Below are 25,299 nucleotides of genomic sequence, written 5' to 3'. Positions count from 1 at the left end.
ACTAGGCTTCTATTGATGCAGGCCAAAATCCCATTGGCTTTTTTTGCCGCCACATCACATTGTTGGCTCATGTTTAACTTGTTGTCCACGAGGACTCCAAGATCTTTTTCACATGTATTGCTCTCGAGCCAGGCATCGTCCCCCATTTTGTATCTTTGCATTTCGTTTTTCCTGCCAAAGTGGAGTATCTTGCATTTGTCCCTGTTGAACTTCATTTTGTTAGTTTTGGCTCATCTCTGATCTGTCAAGATCGTTTTGAATTCTGCTCCTGTGCTCTGGAGTATTGGCTCTCCCTCCCAATTTGGTGTCTTCTGCAAACTTGGAAGTTGTGATCTGGTGAGATATTAGCACTCCTTTGACGTTGGAAAACTGCAACTCCCAACCATTAAAATACTATTAAACTGCATTCATTCTTTAGTGAAGATGCACCCGATGTCAAGATCCACAAACCAATGCAAAAAGGAAGCCTGGAAAACCGTTCAGGAAGCTCTCCTGCTGCCCTTTCTTTCTTTCCTCCATCTCTTTATCTCCTCCATCATGGGAATTCATTGCAAATTCCTGACATGTCTACATCCTTGTGAACAGGAAGGGCATGGTTGACTTTATCAGGGACCTCATGCGTCTTAATCCCGCTTCCTTGGCTTTGCCGTTGTTCCGAGAAGCCTTTATCTCCGCTTGAGGTGCCCTTCAAACGTTGGCTTGCTACAACCCTTGCAAGATATTCGGCTGCGTTGAGAGCCATTTCAGATAGAACAGACTTAAGCCCAAAGGTCTGTCTGAAAGCCTCCTTGCAAACTTTATCTCCTTTTGTTTGTTTGTTTAGACCAGTGGTTCACAACCTTCTTAATTCCACAACCCCTTCATACAGTTCCTCATGTTGTGGTGACCCACAACCATAACATTATTTTTGTTGCTACTTCATATCTGTCATTTTGCTACTGTTATGAATCGTAATGTAAATATCTGATAGGCAGGATGTATTTCCATTCACTGGACCAAATTTGACATATCTGAAACATTCAAATTTGAATACTGGTGGGGTTGGGGAGGAGGATTGATTTTGTCATTTGGGAGTTGTAGTTGCTGGGATTTATAGTTCACCTACAATCAAAGAGTATTCAGAACTCCACCAACGATGGAATTGACCCAAATTTGGCACAAATAACTCCCATGGTGACCAACAGAGAATACTGGAAGGGTTTGGTGGGCATTGACTTTGAGTTTTGGAGTTGTAGTTCACCTACATCCAGAGAGCACTGCGGACTCAAACAATGATGGATCTGGACCAAACTTGGCATGCATACTGACAATATCCCAAAATGTGAACACAATTTTGGGGAATATAGACCTGGCATTTGGGAATTGTAGTTGCTGAAATTGATAGTCCACCTATAATGAAAGAGCATTCTGAACTCCACCAACAATGGAATTGAACCAGACATAGTACACAAAATTCCCATGACCAACATAAAATACTGGGAGGGATTGGTGGGCATTGGTTATGAGTTTGGGAGTTTTAGTTAATCTACATCCAGAGAGCACTGTGGACTCAAACAATTATGCATCTGGAACAAACTTGGCATGAACACTCAATATGTCCAAATGTGAACACTGGTGGAATTTGGGGAAAATAGACCTTGACATTTGGGAGTTGTAGTTGCTGGGCTTTATAATTCATCTACAATCAAAGAGAATTCTGAACCCCACCAACGATGGAATTGAACCAAACTTGGCACACAGAACTCCCACGACCAACAGAAAACACTTGAAGGGTCTGGTGGGCATTGATTTTGAGTTTGGGAATTGTAGTTCACCTACATCCAGAGAGCACTGTGGTCTCAAACAATTATGCATCTGGACCAAACTTGACACAAATACTCAATATGTCCAAATGTGAACACTGGTGGAATTTGGGGAAAATAGAACGTGGCATTTGGGAGTTGCAGCTGCTGGGATTTATAGTCAACCTACAATCAAAGAGTATTCTGAATCCCACCAATGATGAAATTGAATCAAATTTGGCACACAGAACTCCCATGGTGACCAACAGAAAATACTGAAAGGGTTTGGTGGGCATTGACCTTGAGTTTTGGAGTTATAGTTCACCCACATCCAGAGAGCACTGTGGACTCACTGTGGACTCAAACAATGATGCATCTGGAACAAACTTGACACGAATACTCAGTATGTCCATATGTGAACACTGATGGAATTTGGGGAAAATAGACTGTGACATTTGGGAGTTGTAGTTGCTGGGCTTTAAAATTCATCTACAATCAAAGAGCATTCGGAATTTAAGAACTGTAAATAAATAAATAATAATAAATAACGAGCATTCTGAACCTCACCAACGATGAAATTGAACCAAACTTCCCACACAGAACCCCCATGATCAACAGAAAATACTTGAAGGGTCTGTTGGGCATTTATTTTGAATTTGGGAGTTGTAGTTCACCTACATCCAGATAGCACTCTGGTCTCAAGCAATTATGCATCTGGACCAAACTTGACACGAATACTCAGTATGCCCAAATGTAAACACTGGTGGAATTTGGGGAAAATAGACCTTGACATTTGGGAGTTGTAGTTGCTGGGCTTTATAATTCATCTACAACCAAAGAGCATTCTGAACCCCACCAACGATGGAATTGAACCAGATTTGGTACACAAAATTCCCATGACCAACATAAAATAATAGGAGGATTTGGTGGGCATTGATTTTGAGTTTGGGAGTTTTAGTTTACCTACAACCAGAGAGCACTGTGGACTCAAACAATGATGCATCTGGACCAAACTTGGCATGAATACCCAATATGTCCAAATATGAACACTGGTGCATTTGGGGGGAAATAGGCCTTGACAAAATACTGGAAGGGTTTGGTGGGCATTGACCTTGAGTTTTGGAGTTGTAGTTCACCTACATCCAGAGAACACTGTGGTCTCAAACAATTATGCATGTGGACCAAACTTGACACGAATACTCAATATGTCCAAATGTGAACACTGGTGGAATTTGGGGAAAATAGAACGTGGCATTTGGGTGTTGTAGTTGCTGGGATTTATAGTTCATCTACAATCAAAGAGCATTCTGAATCCCACCAACGATAGAATTGTGCCAAACTTCCCACACAGAACCCCCATGCCTTGAAGGAACTCGCTGGCATGAGCCTCCCTCCAAACTCACACATTTTTCTCGCCGGCACATGAGCACCATGCTGCCATGCTGTCAAGATGCCAGGGCTCTGCCTTATTCAGGTAGAGATGAACCAAACAAATACCCAGTTTGTGTTAAACAATTTAATTAAAACAGCACTTATTTTCTGGCATTCTGAATCCCACCAACAATAGAAATGGGCCAAACTTCCCACATAGAACCCCCCCAGGACCAACAGAAAATACTGTGTTTTCTGATGGTCTTAGGTGACCCAGGGGTCCTGATCTCAGGTTGAGAAATGTTGGTTTAGATCAGTGTTTCTCAACCTGGGGGTCGGGACCCCTTGGGGGGTCGTGAGGGGGTGTCAGAGGGGTCAGCAAAGACCATCAGAAAACACAGTATATTCTTTTGGTCATGGGGGTTCTGTGTGGGAAGTTTGGCAGAATTGTATCATTGGTGGGGTTCAGAATGCTCTTTAATTACAGGTGAACTATAAATTCCAGCAACTACAACTCCCAAACGTCAAGGTCTGTTTTCCCCAAACTCTACCAGTGTTCACATTTGGGCATATGGAGTATTCATACCAAGTTTGGTCCAGATACATCATTGTTTGGGTTAACAGTGCTCTCTAGACCAGTGTTTCTCAACCTGGGGGTCGGGACCCCTGAGGGGGTCATGAAGGGGTGTCAGAGGGGTCGCCAAAGACCATCAGAAAACACAGTATTTTTGTTGGTCATGGGGGTTCTGTGTGGGAAGTTTGGCCCAATTCTATCATTGGTGGGGTTCAGAACGCTCCTTGATTGTAGGTGAACTATAAATTCCAGTATCTACAACTCCCAAATTTCAAAGTCTATTTTCCCCAAACCCCTCAGTGTTCACATTTGGGCATATTCAGTATCCGTGCCAAGTTTGGTCCAGATCTATCATTGTTTGAACCCACAGTGCTCTCTGGATGTAGGCGAACTACAACTCCCAAACTCAAGGTCAATGCCCACCAAACCCAGTATTTTCTGTTGGTCATGAGAGTTATATGTGCCAAGTCTGGTTCAGTTGCATTGTTGGTGGAGTTCAGAATGCTCTTTGAATTTAAATGAACCACAAATCCCATCAACTACAACTCCCAAATGACAAAATCAATCCCCCCACAACCCCACCAGTAGTCAAATTTGGGCATATTGGGTATTTGTGCCAAATTTGGTCCAGTGAATGAAAATACATCCTACATATCAGATATTTACATTATACCACATCTGGAATATTGTGTCCAATTCTGGGCACCACAATTCAAGAGAGATATTGACAAGCTGGAATGTGTCCAGAGGAGGGCGACTAAAATGATCAAGGGTCTGGAGAACAAGCCCTATGAGGAGCGGCTTAGGGAACTGGGCATGTTTAGCCTGAAGAAGAGAAGGCTGAGAGGAGATATGATAGCCATGTATAAATATGTGAGAGGAAGCCACAGGGAGGAGGAGGGAGCAAACTTCCTTTCTGCTTCCCTGGAGACTAGGACGCAATGGAACAATGGCTTCAAACTACAAGAGAGGAGATTCCATCTGAACATTAGGAAGAACTTCCTGACTGTGAGAGCCGTTCAGCAGTGGAACTCTCTGCCCCGGAGTGTGGTGGAGGCTCCTTCTTTGGAAGCTTTTAAGCAGAGGCTGGATGGCCATCTGTCAGGGGTGATTTGAATGCAATATTCCTACTTCTTGGCAGAATGGGGTTGGACTGGATGGCCCATGAGGTCTCTTCCAACTCTTTGATTCTATGATTCTTTGATTCTATGATTCATACCATTAGCAAAATTACAGTTATGAAGTCGCAACAAAAATAATGTTGTGGTTGGGGGTCACCACAATAGGAGGAACATCTTTAGATGGAGGATACAAAGATGAACGAGAAGGACACAAAGTTTGCAAAAACAATTAGAACTGAAACATGCATGCTGGAACAAGAAGAGAAAGGAGGACTGGTGGGCACACTTTGGCCCTCCAGGTGTTTTGGACTTCAACTCCCACAATTCCTAACAGCCTACCGGCTGTTAGGAATTGTGGGAGTTGAAGTCCAAAACACCTGGAGGGTTGAAGTTTTGGACAACTAAGCAATCAAACAAGGAGCGCTTCTTCTAACCAGCTCATTTCAGAAGGAAGATCTGCTATTTATAGAGCGAGCGAGTAAGTTAGTGGCACATGCTCGCTCTAGTCTTGAGTTTCATCCACATGTTTTGGAGGATCACATTGCCATAATTGCATTCCAGCCAAGCCCAACGCATTCAGAGAGAGAGAGAGCCAGGTCTAATTAGCCATAAGGTCCCTGCAAAGTCTTCTCCTGTATTACCTTCAGCCATGCTGTTTCCCACTGGACAGAGCGGAGTCCCTTCTGTTCCTCTGGCTTCCTCTGTCTTTCCGCTGACAGCTCAGCTCTGGAAACTTACCTCCTGAGCTTTGGATCCATATATATATATAGCCCTCCAAAGCACACACCCCTCCGCCGTCACAATAAGGCAATGTGGGGCGGAGGAGGGAAAGAGAAACAGCAGAGGCTTTCCAGGAAAAATCAAGTGTGTGCTTTACTTTGACAAAACTGGAAGCAAAATGTATTTACAGGAGCCAGGCGGTGAATGACACACCGCTTTGCAAGGCCGGGGAGGTTTGGGGTTGGCGAAAGAGCCCCACCTAGCTGGCATCTCAGCATCTCAGCCTCATACATACTGCCCGGCCATTTCATTTTCTAGGTTCTTGTAGGTTTTTTTGGGCTATAGGGCCATGTTCTAGAGGCATTCTCTCCTGACGTTTCGCCTGCATCTATGGAAAGCATCCTCAGAGGTAGTGAGGTCTGTTGGAAATAGGAAAATGGGTTTATATATCTGTGGAATGGCTGGGGTGGGGCAAAGAGCTTTTCTCTGCTGAAGCTAGGTGTGAATGTTTCAGCTGACCACCTTCATTAGCATTTGAAGGCTTGGCTGAGCCTGGGAAAATGTTCTGTTGAGAGGTGTTAAGATATGCCTGGTTGTTTCCTCCCTGCTGTTTTGCTGATTCCAGCCATGAAAGCCTTCGACAATACATTTCATTTTCTTCTTACAGTATTCACAGTCCAATGTCTACTTGGAGGCCTCAGGGTTGAGTGCAGCCTCATTAACTGAAAGCAGTGTCAACTAGATTCTTAAAAATCATAGAATCGTAGAGTTTGAAGAGACTTCGTGGGCCATCCAGTCCAACCCCATTCCACCAAGAAGTAGGAAAATTGCATTCAAAGCACCCCTGACAGATGGCCATCTAGCCTCTGCTTAAAATCCTCCAAAGAAAGAGCCTCCACCACACTCTGGGGCAGAGAGTTCCACTGTTGAACAGTTCTCACAATCAGGAAGTTCTTCCTAATGTTCAGGTGGAATCTCCTTTCTTGATCAGCCCCTACACTAGAAACCTTTAAAAAGGACCTTAAAACCTGGTTCTTCTATTGCGCCTTTGGTGAGTAGGTGCACAAAATGATACTACTGCTCCCCTCATAGAATCATAGAATCAAAGAGTTGGAAGAGACCTCATGGGCCATCCAGTCCAACCCCATTCTGCCAAGAAGCAGGAAAATCGCGTTCAAAGCACCCCTGACAGATGGCCATCTAGCCTCTGCTTAAAATCCTCCAAAGAAAGAGCCTCCACCACACTCTGGGGCAGAGAGTTCCACTGTTGAACAGTTCTCACAATCAGGAAGTTCTTCCTAATGTTCAGGTGGAATCTCCTTTCTTGATCAGCCCCTACACTAGAAACCTTTAAAAAGGACCTTAAAACCTGGCTCTTCTATTGCTCCTTTGGTGAGTAGGTGCACAAAATGATACTACTGCTCCCCTCATAGAATCATAGAATCAAAGAGTTGGAAGAGACCTCATGGGCCATCCAGTCCAACCCCATTCTGCCAAGAAGCAGGAAAATCGCGTTCAAAGCACCCCCGACAGATGGCCATCCAGCCTCTGTTTAAAAGCTTCCAAAGAAGGAGCCTCCACCACACTCCAGTGCAGAGAGTTCCACTGCTGAATGGCTCTCACAGTCAGGAAGTTCTTCTCTATGTTCAGATGGAATTTCCTTTCTTGTAGTTTGAAGCCATTGTTTCGTGTCCTAGTCTCCAGGGAAGCAGAAAACAAGCTTGCTCCCTCCTCCTCCCTGTGGCTTCCTCTCACATATTTATACATGGCTATCATATCTCCTCTCAGCCTTCTCTTCTTCAGGCTAAACATGCCCAGCTCTTTTTAGCCGCTCCTCATAGGGCTTGTTCTCTAGACGCTCAATTATTTTAGTCTCCCTTCTCTGGACACATTCCAACATCTCCTTTCAATGGTGGTGCCCAGAATTGGACACAGTATGATTCCAGATGTGGTCTAACCAAGGCAGAATAGAGCATGGGGAGCATTACTTCCCTGGACCTAGACACAAGGCTCCTATTGATGCAGGGCAAAATCCCATTGGCTTTTTTTGCCGCCACATCACATTCCTGGCTCATGTTTAACTTGTTGTCCACGAGGACTCCAAGATCCTTTTCACACGTACTGCTCTCGAGTCAGGCATCCCCCATTCTGTCTCTTTGCATTTCATTTTTCCTGCCAAAGTGGAGTATCTTGCATTTGTCACTGTTGAACTTCATTTTGTTAGTTTTGGCCAATCATCTCTCTAATCTGTCAAGATCGTTTTGAATCCTGCTCCTGTCCTCTGGAGTATTGGTCTCGAGCCACATGTTGTTGATCAAGTTAATCCCACCCTGAAGCCGATGTTCTCCTTGGAGGCAAAAGGGGTGGTGTGGACACAGGAGACAGAATCCAGAATTCCTCCAATAAAAACTTTATTAAGTTTCCCGGCATACCATACACCAATCACAAACTGCAAATGAATGTACTTTTGAAGCAATGAGATTGCGGATCATCACTTACACCAATCCCAGTAAAATATTGTAATCATGATGACGTCAAATCTGGGAGATTTCCCCTGACATCTTCCCTTGGGCAATGATGCAACAAACTGGCTTCTGATGCTGCCCTCAGCCTTCTTGTATTCATTGGACATCACAGCTTCAAATTGGTATCGGAGCAACATTGATGTTGTAGTAGCCCTTCACCCCTTTCAGTTTGTTGCTTTCAAAGTTGATCACCAGCTTCCGGAGGCCGGACAGGAAGGGAACAAAGTCCACCTTGGCTTTGGCTTCTTCACCTGGACCGACTGGGGAATAACTGGGGAGAGACAAGAGAGCCAAGATCAGCAGGCTGACTTCCATTTTTAGTGTTGCTGAAAGAAGGTTTCCTCCTACTCATGTTTTAAGACTGTACTTTCCCAATATTTTTTGTAGGGCTGGGCGGTTTCGTTTCGTTAATTCGTAATTCGTTAATAATTCGTTAATTTTTTCAATTACAAAATGATAACAAACCATTCTGGAGCAATTATTAAAAAAAATGAATTTTCAAAAACGTTTTGTAAATGCTTCGTATTTCGATATTGTATTCGTTTCGTTATTGTTTTGAGGTCGTTTCGTTATTATTTCAGCATGTCTGGGCCAGTTTTATGGTTTAATTAGTGAAAAAAAATTATAATATCACACCAACAGTCAACAACAGAGGGAGAGGGAAGCTTCAGAAGGTTTTGGAGGTTTTTTAGCGTATTTCGCGGTCGCGTCCGCCATTAACGAATCGATTCGTTATTGTTTCGGAAATCGATTCGTTAATTTTTTACCATTTACGAAATTTCGTAAATATCGAACTTTTTAAAAGGAAAATTTTGTAATTATTTTAAATATCGAAACAAAAAAACCCCCCAAATACAAATCGATCTTAGAAACAAATTTTTCCGTTGTTACCCAGGCCCAATTTTTTGACCTTATGAAAACTTTTCTTTCCAATTGACATAGGGATGGCTTGATGTAGGAATAGAAATGTAGATAAAATGTGAACTTTGCCAACTGTTAGTCTGCCCAATAATTGTTGGGTGAATGGGCTTAATAACAAAAGACCCTCCTCATAAATGTACAGCAGGGTAACTTATCCGCAGCAGTGTCACAAGAAATTCAATGTGCAGATTGGACAAATCTGAATTTAATATGATGTGTGGGAATGAATGGAAGGATGTGTGGTTGGAGTTAATAATTTAGGAAACACCAGTATAATATTAAGGCCTACAATGACTAACTACCTGCTTGCTGGAACTGTGATCAAAACCTGCTAATGAGAATTGATAAGAACTGTGACAAGTCCTAGGAGGCTGCCATTGTGGAAATTAGGCCTGGGTAACAACGGAAAAAATTGTTTCTAAAATCGATTCGTTTTTTGGGTTTTTTTGTGTTTCGTTATTTAAAATAATTACAAAATTTTCCTTTAAAAAAGTTCGATCTTTACGAAATTTCGTAAATGTGAAAAAAATTACAAAACAATAACGAATCGATTTCCGAAACAATAACGAATCGATTCGTTAATGGCGGACACAACCGCGCAATACGCTAAAAAACCTCCAAATGGGACAGGGGGAACTTCTGAAGCTTAATTAAACCAAAAACAACTATAAAAACCCTTAGAAAACAAAAAACAACTATAAAACTTGCCCCAGACATGCGGAAATAATAACGAAACGACCTCAAAACGACAACGAAACGAATACAATAACGAAATACAAAACATTTACGAAACGATTTAAAAATTCATTTTTTTAAAAAATTGCTCCAGACTGGTTCGTTATCGTTTTGTAATTGAAAAATTAACGAATTTTTTAACGAATTACGAATTAACGAAACAAAACCGCCCAGCCCTAGTGGAAATACAAACAGTTTCTCCTACATTAGAGAAAGAATAATAATATAGGAGAGAAAACACCTACATCTTCTGGATCTTCTGTCCACCCGTGAGTCCGGCTCCTTGCACAGTGAAGACGCAGTCGGTCAGTGGGACTGGGAGTGGGTTGGTCAGCGCCACTTCAGCCATCAACCTCCGATTCTGCATCGGCTCCCCTAGGATCTGCATTTGCAAGGAAGAAGTTGCAACGGGGACAAAACCCCCCAATAACAAATAAATAAATAAATAAATAAATAAATAAAGAAATCTTCATTTATGCCCTGTCTCCATCTCCCCAAGGGGACTCGGGCAGCTAACACGAGGCAAAGCCCAACAAATTACAACAGAGCAAAAAAATACAACAAAAGATCATAAGATAACAATCAAATAATTACAATAAAATATTTTTTTTAAAGATAATGCAAAATAAATAGAGTATAAACAAAACTTTGAACCAAGTGGGCGGAGCTAAATACAATGGATAGGAATTTAAAACCCTGGGTGAGATGGATGAGTAGGGTAATGTATCTGATGGTAAGTTCGGAGGGGACAAACAATGGGATTTAATTCACTGAAGGGCGAGATAAAGTGCATCGAAAGACATCATGTGCTGAATTGGTCAAAGGTAAGGGACTTGTTGTTCAATCCTCGAAGGCACACCAGAACAGCCAAGTTTTTAGGCCCTTCCTGAAGGCTGCCTAAGTGGGTGCTTGCCTAATCTCCCTGGGTAGCGAGTTCCAGAGCCGAGGGGCCACCACAGAGAAGGCCCTCTCTCTCGTTCCCACAAGTCGCGCTTGTGACGATGGTGGGAGCGAAAGGAGGACCTCCCCCAATGATCAAAGGGATCGTGCAGGTCATAGAATCATAGAATCATAGAATCAAAGAGTTGGAAGAGACCTCATGGGCCATCCAGTCCAACCCCCTGCCAAGAAGCAGGAATATTGCATTCAAATCACCCCTGACAAATGGCCATCCAGCCTCTGCTTAAAAGCTTCCAAAGAAGGAGCCTCCACCACACTCCGGGGCAGAGAGTTCCACTGCTGAACGGCTCTCACAGTCAGGAAGTTCTTCCTAATGTTCAGATGGAATCTCCTCTCTTGTAGTTTGAAGCCATTGTCCCATTGCGTCCTAGTCTCCAAGGAAGCAGAAAACAAGCTTGCTCCCTCCTCCCTGTGGCTTCCTCTCACATATTTATACATGGCTAGGTGCATAGAAGGAGATGCGATCACGAAGGTAGGTGGGTCCCAAACCATTCAGGGCTTTGTAGGTGATAACCTGCACCTTGAATTGGGATCAGAAAATGAACGGCAGCCAATGGAGCTCCCTAAACAGGGGAGTAGGCCACTCCCTGTAATTCACTCCAGTTAGAAGTCTGGCAGCCAAATGCTGGACCAATTGAAGTTTCCGGTCTGTCTTCAAAACCAACCTCAGAAGAACTTTGCTAAGGAGAAAATACATCCATCCCTCCACGTTTGCTAGGCTTAGGGCCTCAGGACCCCCAAGAATTTTCCAAACTTCAATCCTACATAAACTCATGGGTCATGCAATTTGACAGGTGACTTGGAGATCCGACCTTGGTCCCTTTCCCCCCAAATGCTACAGACTAGGACTTCCAGGGCACGAAGAAAGGTGCCTTTTAAGACTGGCTTAGGAATTCTGGGAGTAGCAGTCCAAAAAGATGGCCCTTCTCCAAGCCCAGAAGGATTGAAGAGGCACAGAGACATACACGATCTTTGTACCTCTTCCCCAAATGCTGCAGGCTAGAATTTCTGGGAAAGGGGCGTTTTTGGACTGACATTCAGGGATTCTGGACCAAACCCTTCCCAAGCCCAGAGCGACTGCCAAGGAATACCAGGCAGCCATGGCTTCTAGGACCTGAAGTCCAAAACTCCCAGAGAACCAGTGGCGCAGCTGTCTGAGTGTCAGCTGCATTAAGATTAAGATCAATTCTGACCAAAAGGTCTTGAGTTCAAAGCCAGCCCAGGTCGGAGTGAGCTTCCAACCAATTGTGTGGCTTGTTGTTGACCTTTGCAATCTGAAAGACAGTTGCATCTGTCAAGTAGGCGGGGCTAATTTAACTAATTTACAAGGCCATAAAAAAGACTCCAGCAAAGCATGTGGGGAATGTGGAAGTACTTAATCAGTGTCGCAGATGGATGATGAAAGCGACAGCAACTCTGGTGGCCAGAAAAAGTTAAATAGCCTCTGACTGTCTCTCTATATCTGTTGTGTGTCTTTGGCATTGAATGTTTGCCATATATGTGTACATTGTAATCCGCCTTGAGTCCCCTGCGGGGTGAGAAGGGCGGAATATAAATACTGTAAATAAATAAATAAATAAAACCAAATTTGGGAACAGGGGCGGCTCGTACATTTCGCGAAGTAAGCGGTCGCAGAACACTTTTTTTTTGCCAGGGGCGCAGAGGCGCCTCTGTAAATGCCCCTCGACCGCCACTTGAGGAGCACCCCCTCAGTTCACAACAGCCCTAGCAGTCCGGGGGGAGCCTTGGCTTTCTTGCCTCACTGCCGGGCGATCCTCTTCCCAAAGGGGCCGGGCCCTTGAGCCTCGCCTAGCCCCTCTCGTTCCTGCTCCACCCAGCCACCGGGTGCGTGAGCAGAGCCGCCGCTCAATCGTTCTCCGCGTTCGATCCCTTCCCCATGACTGGCTCCCTTTCCCGATCCCCTGGCGCTCCACCCACCTCCTCTCCTCTCCCCAATCTGCGGGTGGGCCAAGAGGCAGAGCCGCCGTGCCTTGCCCGCTTTGGTTCCGGAGGCGTGTCTGAAGACCCCAGCGTGCGCACCAAAAGTCGCCTCTTCTCCTGACTTTCTCTTCAGCCATTGGGACCAAGAGAGAGAGAGAGAGAGAGAGAGAGAGAGAGCCCCTCTGGCTGGAGGTATCGCCCACCTCTGCTCCCTCCTTTGTTTTTGCGCCTACCTTCAGGAAAGGTGGGCATCTCCACATCTCTCTCTCTCTCTCTTGGTCCCAATGGCTGAGGAGAAAGTCAGGAGAAGAGGTGACTTTTGGTGCACACTCCGGGGTCTTCAGGCATGCCTCCGGACCCAAAGCGGGCCAGGCAAGGGAGCAAGTGCGGCAAGTGTAGTAACTGGCATGTATAGTTCACCTACAATCAAAGAGCATTTTGAACTACACCAATGATGGAATTGAACCAAATATGGCACACAGAACTCCCACGACAAACAGAAAATATATATCAATGATTGGTTGGGGGGGGCGCCAAAATACTGTTCGCTTACCATTGAAAATTACCTAGGGCCACCTCTGTTTGGGAATCATTGGCATTTTCCAATTCTTTCCAGGATTCCTTCCCTCCCAAAGAGAATGTGGTTGCATTGAACCTCCTGATCACTCCATGTCCCATCCTTCTGCTTTTCTTCCCATAGGTGATTCTTACCCTGATTTTGATATCCGGGTTCTCAATGTAAATGTCCCTCGTCCCCTTGCAACACTCCTGGGTGTCCTGGTCTACAAGGAAGGCTGACACCTGAATCATGTTGTCCTCAGTCAAGCGCCGGCTGTAATTCTTGTAGAGGATGTTAAAGGGGATGGTCTTCTCTGGAAGGACAGAAGAAACAAGTCAGGTTCATGGATGGCATCACCATCAAAGTTGGCTGGGGCTTCGCAAGTCTGATATTCCCAAACAGTCCTAGAGTTGGAAGGGGCCCAACTAATATTTTCATAGGAGCATAGAATCATTGAGTTGGAAGAGACCTTTTGGGCCATCCAGTCCAACCCCTCATCAAGAAGCAGGAAAATCACATTCAAAGCACTCCCAAGAGATGGCCATCCAGCCTCTGTTTCAAAGCCTCCCAAGAAGGAGCCTCCACCACACTCTGGGACAGAGAGACAGTTCCACTGCTGAACAGCTGTCTCGCTAATGATCAGGTGGAATCTCCTTTCCTGTTGTTTGAAGCCATTGTTCCATTGCGTCCTAGTCTCCAGAACAGCAGAAAGGAAGCCTGCTCCCTTCTCCTTATGACTTCCCCTCACCTCTTGAGCCATGGCGCTCATCATGTCTCCTCTCAGCCTTCGCTTCTAAAGGCTAAACATGCCCAACTCTTTCAGCCGCTCCTTGTTCTCCAGACCCTTAATCCTTTCAGTTGCCCTCTTCCTCTGGACACATTCCAGCTTAGAGTCAACATCTCCCTTAATTGTGGTGCCCAGAATTGGACACAGTGTGATTCCAGGTAACATGGTCTGACCAAGGCAGAATAGAGCATGGGTAGTATGACTTCCCTGGATCTAAACAGTCAACCCCTCTTGATGCAGGCCAAAATCCCATTGGCTCCCCCCACCCCACGGCATGACATTGTTGTCAGTGACATCGGCAGCACAACAAGGCAGGAACAGATTAATCACAGCCACCTTAGGCTATAAACTACTTTATTTTACAGCTATATACATTAGAAGCTACTCTCAGAACATTGTAAACTTGCTTCTTTTACCGTCCGATCATAACATTGCAAACATCCTAACCGTTATCAGTACTAGTCCACACCTCTTGCAATCCAGAGTGACATATGATGTACAACGCACGATGCTGCGTCCATTTGTTCTATACACTTGATTTATGACCTCTCTAGGAATGCCGTTCCCTCCATGGTTCAGTTAATTCTGTCCACACAGGAATACATTACACTCGGCACATAGCTACTGCATTTTAAACATACATACATACTTTGAAATCTACATTATAAATTGCAAACAGCTTCAACAATTGTTGGCTCATGTTTAACTTGTTGTCAACAAGGACTCCAAGATCTTTTTCACACGTACTGCTGTCAAGCTAGGCAGCGTCCCCTATTTTGTATCTCTGGATTTCATTTTTTCTGCCTAAGTGGAGTCTCTTGCATTTGTCCCTGTTGAACTTCATTTTGTTAGCTTTGGGCCATCTCTCTAATCTGTCAAGATCGTTTTGAATTCTGCTCCTGTCCTCTGGAGTATTAGATATCCAACTAAAGTCCTTAGTGCTTAAGAATTGCTCAGGAAACCTCATATTCTTGCAAAGAAAAGACACCACATTATTCATTCTTGCATGCAGGAACAATAATATGCAATATTCCTGCTCTTTTATATGTGTCAAAAATAGCTCAGCGAGAGAGAGCATGAGGTCAAAACAAATTGGATTTCTTCCCAGGTCTATTTGAGAAGATGTACACTGTATTATCGAAGGCTTTCATGGCTGGAATCACTAGGTTCTTGTAGGTTTTTTCGGGCTATATGGCCATGGTCTAGAGGCATTCTCTCCTGACGTTTCGCCTGCATCTATGGCAAGAATCCTCAGAGGTAGTGAGGTCAGTTGGAAATAGGAAAATGGGTTTATCTATCTGTGGAATTACTGGGGTGGGGCAAAGAGCTCTCTGCTGAAGCTAGGTGTGAATGTTTCAGCTGACCACCTTCATTAGCATTTGAAGGCCTGGCTGAGCCTGGGAAAATGTTCTGTTGAGAGGTGTTAAGATGTGCCTGGTTGTTTCCTCTCTGCTGTTTTGCTGTTGTAATTTTGGAGTTTTTTTAATACTGGTAGCCAGATTTTGTTCATTTTCATGGTCTCTTCCTTTCTGTTGAAATTGTCCACATGCTTGTGGATTTCAATGGCTTCTCTGTGTAGTCTGACATGGTGGTTGTTGGAGTGGTCCAGCATTTCTGTGTTCTCAAATAATATGCTGTGTTCTCAAATAATATGCTGTGTCGTGCACAGCCTGGACACAGCATATTATTTGAGAACACAGAAATGCTGGACCACTCCAACAACCACCATGTCAGACTACATGGACAATATTGCTATGCTGCAGGGAGGTTGCATTTCAACTCCGGTCTTGAAGTTCCCAATACAAGAGTGCGAACAGTCTAGTCACTCTCCTGCACACTCCATATTGTGAAGAGATACCATTGTGCACAAGGCATACCATGAGGAACAGAGAGGAGCAGCAGGCTTTGTTGGACGGCAGGCAACTTTGATGGACAGCAGATGCTGAGAGCCCAAGCAGAGGAACAACAATGGAAAAGCAGCTGGGAAAATAAGAATTAAGGCAACAAAAGCTTTGGAGACACAAACCAGCAAAAGCTGAGGGATAAAAAGGGCTGGAAAAGCAGACAGCAAGAGCAGCCAAGAATTCTCTGATCTGTAAGGCTTCTGCATGCAGATTCCAGGCATTTCTGGAGGAAGCTAAAGAACCATAAACTCCTAAAGTTGGATAAAAACCCAAGTCCATCAAGTCCAACACAATTCTACCAGGCAGGAAGACCATGCAACCCTTGTCACAAAAATGTAATGTGCAGATTTGATAAACGTGAATTTAATGATATGTGGGTATGAATGGAAGAACGGAAGGATGTATGGATGGAGTTAATAATTTTGGAAACACCAGTAAAAGGCCAAGGCCTGCAATGACTAACTACCTGCTTAGGAAAAGGGTAAAGGTTTTCCCCTGACATGAAGTCCAGTCGTGTCTAACTCTGGGGTGTGGTGCTCATCTCAATTTCTAAGCCGAAGAGCCGGCTTAGAAATGGACCTGCTTGCTGGACTGTTATTAAAAGTTGGTAATAAGAACTGAAAAGTAAACTCTGATAAGAACTGGGAGAGTGATAACAGAAATGTTCACAATGTTAAGAAGGAAGACAACATAAGACCAACACCAATCAAGAAGCGTCAACATCTGGCCAGGAAACTAGGATGGATCCAGGATGGAAAACATCTATCAAGGACTCAGCCCACTTCATAGAAAAAATCAACAATCTCAAGCTAAATACAAACGACAAACTGATCAGCTTCGATGTGGTATCTCTATTTACCATGGTCCCGGTAGCAGACACCATGGCACTCATCAACCAGAGGTTCCCAGAAGACATCACGGCTCTGTTTCACCATTGCCTCACCACCAGTTACTTTCAGTGGGACAATGAATTCTACGAACAGAAAGATGGAGTAGCTATGGGGAGCCCTCTCAGCCCGGTCATAGCTAACTTCTACATGGAACACTTTGAAGAACAAGCCCTGGAAACAGCAACCAAAAAGCCCACGATATGGTTCAGATATGTGGATGACACCTTCACCATTTGGAGCCATGGAGAAGAAGAACTCAACAGGTTCCTGGACCATCTTAACAGCATCCACCCAAACATCCAGTTCACCATGGAAAAAGAAAATGAAGGAAGACTGCCTTTTCTAGATGTCCTAGTCATCCGCAAACCAGATCAACAATTGGATCACACCGTCTACAGAAAACCCACACACACACAGAGATATCTCTACACAAAAGCTCCAACCATCACCCAAGTCAAAAAAGAAGCCCCATTAAAGCCTTGGCAGACCGTGCCAAAAGAATCTGCGAAGCCCACCTCCTCCAAGATGAACTGAACCACCTCAACTGGGCTCTCCAGGCCAATGGAGACTCCACCTCAGACATCAGAAGAGCTGCAAGACCAAGAACAAGCCACGAGAGTCAAGATGAAGACCCATCCAGAGGAAAAGTGTTCCTGCCATACATCAAGGGAACCACTGACAGCAGAGGGAAGCTGATGAGGAAACACAACATACAAACAATCTACAAACCCACCAAGAAAATCCAACTAATGCTACGTTCAGCAAAGGACAAGAGGGATCCTCTCACCTCTGCAGGACTCTACCGTATACCATGCAGCTGTGGACAAGTCTCCATAGGGACCCCCAAACGCAGCAGCATTGCCCAGACACGCGTCAAGGAACATGAAAGGCACTGCAGACTCCTTCAACCAGAGAAGTCAGCCATAGCAGAGCACCTGATGAACCAGCCTGGACACAGCATATTATTTGAGAACACAGAAATGCTGGACCACACCAACAACCACCATGTCAGACTACACAGAGAAGCCATTGAAATCCACAAGCATGTGGACAATTTCAACAGAAAGGAAGAGACCATGAAAATGAACAAAATCTGACTACCAGTATTAAAAAACTCTAAAATTATAACAGCTAAACAACAGAGAGGAAACAACCAGGCACAGATTAACACCTCCCAGCAACAGATTTTCCCAGGCTCAGGCAGGCCTTCAAATGCTAATGAAGGTGATCAGCTAAACATTCACACCTAACTGCAGCAGGGAAGAGCTCCTTGCCCCACCCCAGCCATTCCACAGATATATAAACCCATTTTTCCTACTTCCAACAGACCTCACTACCTCTGAGGAAGCTTGCCATAGATGCAGGCGAAACGTCAGGAGAAATGCCTCTAGAACATGGCTCTATAGCCCGAAAAAACCCACAAGAACCTAGTGATTCCAGCCATGAAAGCCTTCGACAATACATCTATCATTAATTTACAACTTTGGGACTACATCTGCAGAATATTCCTGTAAAAAACTCAGTCTAATAATGCTCAAAGTGTGGCAGACCTGAGGAGTCTGGTTCACCCGCCATGCTCTGCTCCATGGGAAGGAGAGAGATGGTGTATTCGGAGAGTGTCAGATATGCTGTGGGAAAACATGATTCTGTACACTTTTAGGCTTCTTTCTCAAGGGAAGAGGAAGGAGTGCACTTTTGGAGACTTGGGTTTTGTACAGGGAGTCAGGTTCAGCTGTATGGAAAACAGAGATCTGGACCTTGGCATTGTTCTTAGGGAAAGAGGAGTTTTGAAGTATGCATTGGCAAACTGCAGGAAAGCAGGGTCTGGCCTAACAGGTGCTTCTCCAAATGGGGTTACAAAGTGGAAAACTAACAAAATGAAAACTAACAAAATGAAGTTCAACAGGGACAAATGCAAGATACTCCACTTAGGCAGAAAAAAACAAAATGTAAAGATACAGAATGGGGGACAATGCCTGGCTCGAGAGCAGGACGTGTGAAAAAGATCTTGCGGTCCTCGTGGACAACAAGTTAAACATGAGCCAGGAATGTGATGTGGCGGCAAAAAAAGCCAATGGGATTTTGCCCTGCATCAATAGGAGCCTTGTGTCTAGGTCCAGGAAAGTCATGCTCCCCATGCTTTATTCTGCTTTGGTTAGACCACACCTGAAATATTGTGTCCAATTCTGGGCACCACAATCCAAGAGAGATATTGACAAGCTGGAATGTGTCCAGAGGAGGGCGACTAAAATTATCAAGGGTCTGGAGAACAAACCCTATGAGGAGCGGCTTAAGGAGCTGGGCATGTTTAGCCTGAAGAAGAGAAGGCTGAGAGGAGATATGATAGCCATGTATAAATATGTGAGAGGAAGCCACAGGGAGGAGGAGGGAGCAAGCTTGTTCTCTGCTTTCCTGGAGACTAGGATGTGGAACAATGGCTTCAAACTACAAGAGAGGAGATTCCATCTGAACATGAGGAAAAACTTCCTGACTGTGAGACCTGTTCAGCAGTGGAACTCTCTGCCTTGGAGTGTAGTGGAGGCTCCTTCTTTGGAGGCTTTTGAACAGAGGCTGGAAGGCCATCTATCAGGGGTGCTTTGAATGCAATATTCCTGCTTCTTGGCAGAATGGGGTTGGACTGAATGGCCCATGAGGTCTCTTCCAACTCTGTGTTTCTATGATTCTACATGCGTGTGTGGAGAAGAGCAAACCACAGACCACCTATTACAATGCAGCCTGAGCCCTGCCACATGCACCATGGAGGACCTTTTTATAGCAACTCTAGGGGCACTCCAAGTGGCCAGATACTGCTCAAAGGACATTTAACAGAAAGCCAAGTTTGCAAACTTTGTGTGTGTGTGTTTAAATACAATACAACTGTTTGGTTCGCTCCTGACATGATAAATAAATAAAATAAATCTTGTAATGCCCAGAGAAATGCCTGCTGCACTGACGCATCCAGTAGGAATGGCAGTCTTGGGCACAGTCCAAAACCAACATCCCCAGCCTCCATCTGAGTGCACGAAACAATGCCTCTTTGAAGATCCCACCTCCAAGGCAGGCCGGAAGGAGCATGTTTATCTCTGTGGCTTGGCCTCCGGCAATGTTCTCCTCACCCTCTGCCACTGTTCACTGAATTCTACAAGACTCTGCTAGATTCGCACAATGCAACTCTTTTGTCTCCTTGAACTTGTTCCTGCAGCGCCTTATATATAAAAAAGCAATATTAATGGAACTAATGGAGAGGGGTCTGGCTAGAACAGCAAAGGACAAGAAAGGGCTTGCTCTGATGCACTTGGAATGTGGTCTAGATGAATATGGTCTGAGATTTATAGTTCACCTACAATTAAAGAGCATTCTGAACTCCACCAAAATGGAATTGAACTAAACTTGGCACACAGAACTCCCATGACCAACAGAAAAACTAGAAGGATTTGGTGGGCATTGGCCTTGAGTTTTGGAGTTGTAGTTCACCTTCATCCAGAGGGCACTGTGGACTCAAACAATACTAGACCTGGACCAACCTTGGCAAGAATATTCCATATGCCCAAATGTGAACACTGGTGGAGTTTGGGGAAAATACACATTTGGGAGTTTATAGTTCAGCTACAATCAAAGACTGTGCAGATACAGCTGTACCAGAAGCTCCAATTTTGTTTGCTTTGCATTTAATGGTTGTTGTAGTCCTAAGTTTCAGGGACTCTGCAGATAGGTGGCTTCTTTTGGCTGCAATCATAGGGCAAGCCACCTGTCAATTATAGTTTTATAGTTAGGTTCCCTGGTCCCGCCCCCTTTTTGGGTTTTTGGAGGGAATAGGAGCCTTTTTGGGTTCAGTTCACACAGAGAAGCCTTTCATGCAGGACATAATACCAAGAGCTCCTGTAGAAAGCTTCGTCTTCTATGGCTTGGCTGGGGAGATATACAGCCCTCAGCTTGGCTGGGGTTATACAGCCCTACAGCTCCTTTGCTGAAGGACTTCAGTCAGCCATCATGAAAACCTGAATTCCTTTTCCCCTGGAAGTCTACAAAGCTCTGCTTGGTAAGGGTCACTCGCAGAAGCCAGAAGCAGTTGGTACCGGGTGCAGGGGCTCCACGCCAACAGAGGCAAAGACAGACTGCCCAGATTAGAAGTTAAGGATTTCCCCATTAATTACAGTTAAGAAGATAGTGCCTGTTCCCTGTGGACAAGATTGAGAGAGAGCCAATAGAGTGTTAGGAAAGCCTTAAAGTACCTGTTTGTTTTCATTAATAAAGAACTTTGTTGAACCTTTAAGCAATCTAAAGACTCTGTTTAAGAAAATCCAAAGGCCTTTAATCTGAGGGAGCCCCGGCGTCCCGTTGGGCACACAGAATTTATGTCCTGTCTACAGTCTGATGCGCAGGCCCAGCGTGCGACAGCACAAAGACCATTCTGAACACCACCAACAATAGAATTGGGTCAAACTTCCCACACAGAACCCCCATGACCAACAGAAAATACTGTTTTCTGATGATCTTTGGCGACCCTTCTGACACCCCCTGGCGACCCCCACAGGGGTCCCGACTCACAGATTGAGAAACGCTGTTCTAGGTACTCCAACGCAATTTGGTGGTAGTTCTGGTTACAGCCTAAATCCTCCATGAAACTAAAAGTCCCAGGATTGCTTACGGCGGAATTGTGGCAGCACAATGAATGTGGATGACCTCACAGCCACACCTTTCTTCTGGGTCACGCCACTTCACTTGATGAAATGACAAAAGGAGGGGAAGAAGAAAACCAGAAACTCAATGCTTACCTTCATATGGCTCGAATGTGATGTTGAGCGTATCTTTGGATCTGAATTCAGGACCCAGCACCCCATTGTAGCTTTTGGTACGAGCAGCAAACGTCAGTTTGCACCGGTGCTTTTCCGCCGTGGTGTTCTCGATAATAGCAAAGACATGGAAGTCGCAGCCATTGTTGATGCCCTCAGAAGTTTTGATCCTGACCTTCAGAGTGTTCTTCAGTGGCAGTGAGTCTTTGAGCTGGTCCTTGTACTGAACCTTCTGCCTGGCCTTTGCAAACGTGGCCCGCTCTTCCATTGAGCATGCCAAAGGGAAGTGGTAATGCCTGAGCTCAGTGACACATGTTACTGCCATGTCCAGCAATTGTCTGGACATGCTCATCTCAATTTCTAAGCTGAAGAGCCAGCATTGTCCGTAGACGCCTCTAAGGTCATGTGGCCAGAATGACTGCATTGAGCACCGTTACTTTCCTGCAAAAGCGGTACCTATTGGTCTACTCACATTTGCATGTTTTTGAACTGCTAGGTTGGCAGAAGCTGGGGCTAACAGTGGGAGCTCACCCAGCTTCCCAGATTCAAACCACTGACCTTTCAGTCAGCAAGTTCAGCAGCTCAGTAGTTTAACCCACTGCACCACTTGATCGTACAAGGTATTATTATTAAACTTTTTTTTATTATTAAACTTTATTTGTACCCCGCTAGCATCTCCCGAAGGATTTGAATATCTTGATGGTATTTAATCAATTCATAACAAATCAGGGATGCCCTAGTTTATCCAAATTAATTCATTTTTACCAGAAGCATAGGTTGTATGACTCTGTTAAAAACCCAGACAGGTCCTGGATAGGCCCTTATTTGGCAAGGAAAGCCCTTCCCCCATTGGCTGTTAGAGAGAATGCCTCTGCAAGAAACGTAAATGTCTCCAGAGTGATTCTATGTCCAACAAGCAGAAGTGGACCATACAGAATTTCCCTAAGGGACTGCCAATGAATTCCAGGTGCTATAAGCTGAATTTCAGAGGAAGGACCTCAGAGTCTTCTTTGTCTGAGAAAACATTAAATTCATAGGGCCACCATAAGTCAACAGATGACTTGAAGGCATCTACCTATACATATACAATGCAAAAGCTCCTAAGATTTTGTCTCCTACCTCTTCCTGCTCCCTTAAGAACACATACACACATATGCCATAGGGCCTCCGTAAGTAGCTCTGCTCACCTTCAGGGTACTTGTAGCAGTGGGTTATGTCCTCCCTGGTCTCCCTGCCCACACTCTTGGTGCTGATGTTCACGCCCACCTTACTGGTGTTAATGCTGATCACTTTCCAGGGCATGCCATGCTGACGCATATACAACACCTCGTCAGCATTTACCTCAGCAAAGACAAAGGGGACGTCATACTTGAGGTGAATGTCTCCCTCCTTGATGGCCTTGACAGAAGCTGGGCCACAGCAGCTAATGCCTATCAAAGGAAAGGGGGTGGTCAACAGGTGGAAAACCTAGTGCAGCAAAGAATAGTGAGTGATTGAGAGGTGTTTAGTCCAAATTATAGGATGGAGACCAAAAGTAGCCCCATGGACAATTGCCCATCCTGCCTCCACAGATGGTCATTTCTCACAATGAGAACCTACAATACTATCATCGAGGTGAGGTTCCAACTTTGTACTGGGCAGAACTTTCTCAAGTTCATTTCTAGCTGGAGACTGGAACTTTCTGTAGACAAAGTATGAAATGATGGCAGTCTAACCTAAGCTAAAACATTTGTGATATGATGGATTACAAGTCCATGCTGATGAAGGTGAGTATTGATATTTCATCTCACAGTCCAATGGGATGGAGTTTTGGAGCACTGTTGAAGTGTGCAGGGGAATAGACTTCCAGAAATGGTTCTGGAAGCACATATTTCTCTGTATGAAACTGCCCAAGCTTCATACTAGCTGGGTATGACGGAGGTGAGCATTATTATTCCATCTCACAGTCCAATGAGATGGAATTTTAGATCATCGCTGAAGTGTGACAGAAAAGACTTCCAGAAATGAATCCGGGAGACTATATTTCCCCTTATGGGATTGCCCAAAATTCATGCAACTAAGGATGAGAGGTGAGTAATTTGAGTATTATTTCATCTCACAGTCCAATGAGATGGAGTTTTGGGGTTTTGTTGATGGTGGAAAAGGTTCCAGAAATGGGTCCAGATACCTGGAAGACTACATTTCCTGATATGAGATCAGGCTTTCTGCTAGGTGAGGACAATGGATCTGAGCATTATTATTTCATCTCAAAGTTCAATGAGATAGGGTTTCAGACTACTGTGGGAAGTATAATGGGGGAAATCTTCAGAAATGGATATGGTAGGGATCACGGGAGTTTCTATTTCATATTCCAATGGATGTTGACCATGGAGTTGCACTGGAGGATCAACCTGGAGGTCGGGACTATTGGAGGGGTCATCGGGGTGTCAGAGGGGTGGCCAAAGACCAACAAAAACACAGTATAAATCCCAGCAACTACAACTACAACTTCCAAAAGACAAAATCAATCCTCCCACAACCCTGGTGTCTCTGGTATTTGTGCCAAATGTGGTCCAGTGAATGTAAATACATCCTACATATCAGATATTTACATTATGATTCATAACAGTATCAAAATTACAGTTATAAAGTAGCAACAAAAATGTTATGGTTGGGGGTCAGCACAACACGAGGAACTGTATTAAGGGTCGTGGCATTAGGAAGGTTGAGAAACACTGATTTAGAGATTTCTAGAGCGAACACAATGAAATCTGCAAAAGTGAAATCCACAACTGATGGTGTGTGTGTGTATCTGTGTGTCAATACTCCCAGGCCACAAAAGGACCTGTTACCTTCGCTTTCCACTTGAGGTGTCGGATCCAAAACCTGCCACCCATCGTATCCCTCTGGAAGATCTGGGCGTCCCATCCAAGATTCGACCCAGCAGTGATAATTCCTAAAGGAATCATGGGAAAAAGGGGTGGGAGGCACAGTGAGCTAGACGTGGGTACAAGTAATGGACCTCAACATATTCAAAACAATCCAAATTAAAACAATATGAAACATTTATAAAAATATATAGATATTGGATTTCAAAAAGCCATTAAACAATTCAGGAGATTTAAAACATTAAACATCAAAATCTATATAAATACAAATGTAATGTTTGTTTGTGGGATTAACATAACTGGACGAATTGACACGAAATTTGGACACTACATCCCTAACAGACTAACGAGTGACCATCACTCATAAACCCCTCCTAATGTTGGGAATCAGCCTGGGTTTGAGGATCATGATGCTCTTGATGTGGGACATGATGAGGGAAATGGTGGTGCTGAGGCTGAGGCGCAAGATGCAGAAGGCTTGGTCAATGATTTTCATGCAAATGACAGAGAGGCCCCAGTGCAAAGGGCAGTTTCTCATGAGAATATCCCTGCTGGGCTTAAGGATGATGGTTTACTCCCTCTTTCTGTGAGCTCTCAAGATTTGAGTTTGGAAAACAATCTGACACCTGGAAATTTTAATGAGCAGCCAGAAAGGGAGTTGAAAAATGCGCAGCTAGAATTCAGCCAGGATCGACAACAAACTCAATGTTTATGTTGCTCCAAAAGGCTTTGTCAGATAAGAGACAAGAGTGGGGGGAAATGAAACCAATTTTTGGGCTTTGGGATATAAGGTTTGCTTCAAGGGAAAACCTGTTAGATCAGGCATCGTTTGGAAATCATGTTCATATGC

The 25,299-nt window shown here is 44.5% G+C and overlaps 2 protein-coding genes across 2 annotated transcripts in view; both read right to left on the bottom strand.

Moving 5' to 3' along the window:
- The window catches only part of LOC132772959 (protein-glutamine gamma-glutamyltransferase 2-like), an 84,920-nt gene extending 79,183 nt beyond the window's left edge, over positions 1-5,737 (bottom strand). The window contains exon 1 of the mRNA XM_060771808.2: positions 5,489-5,737. Coding sequence (XP_060627791.2) covers positions 5,489-5,498 — 10 coding nt within the window. The 5' untranslated portion in view covers positions 5,499-5,737. The remainder of the gene's footprint in view (positions 1-5,488) is intronic.
- A 2,233-nt stretch (positions 5,738-7,970) lies between these two features.
- Positions 7,971-25,299, bottom strand: part of LOC132772730 (protein-glutamine gamma-glutamyltransferase 2-like) — a 59,480-nt gene continuing 42,151 nt past the window's right edge. The window contains exons 8-13 of the mRNA XM_067467128.1: positions 24,414-24,517; positions 22,730-23,012; positions 21,565-21,878; positions 13,361-13,521; positions 9,994-10,130; positions 7,971-8,363 (exon numbers count right to left, since the gene is read on the bottom strand). Coding sequence (XP_067323229.1) covers positions 8,207-8,363; positions 9,994-10,130; positions 13,361-13,521; positions 21,565-21,878; positions 22,730-23,012; positions 24,414-24,517 — 1,156 coding nt within the window. The 3' untranslated portion in view covers positions 7,971-8,206. The remainder of the gene's footprint in view (positions 8,364-9,993; positions 10,131-13,360; positions 13,522-21,564; positions 21,879-22,729; positions 23,013-24,413; positions 24,518-25,299) is intronic.

Source organism: Anolis sagrei, chromosome 4 (genome assembly GCF_037176765.1).
Source record: "Anolis sagrei isolate rAnoSag1 chromosome 4, rAnoSag1.mat, whole genome shotgun sequence".
In the NCBI taxonomy this organism is placed as follows: domain Eukaryota; kingdom Metazoa; phylum Chordata; class Lepidosauria; order Squamata; family Dactyloidae; genus Anolis; species Anolis sagrei.
The sequence above is the reverse complement of the archived record's forward strand: the minus strand, read 5'-3'. Positions and strand labels throughout refer to the sequence as shown.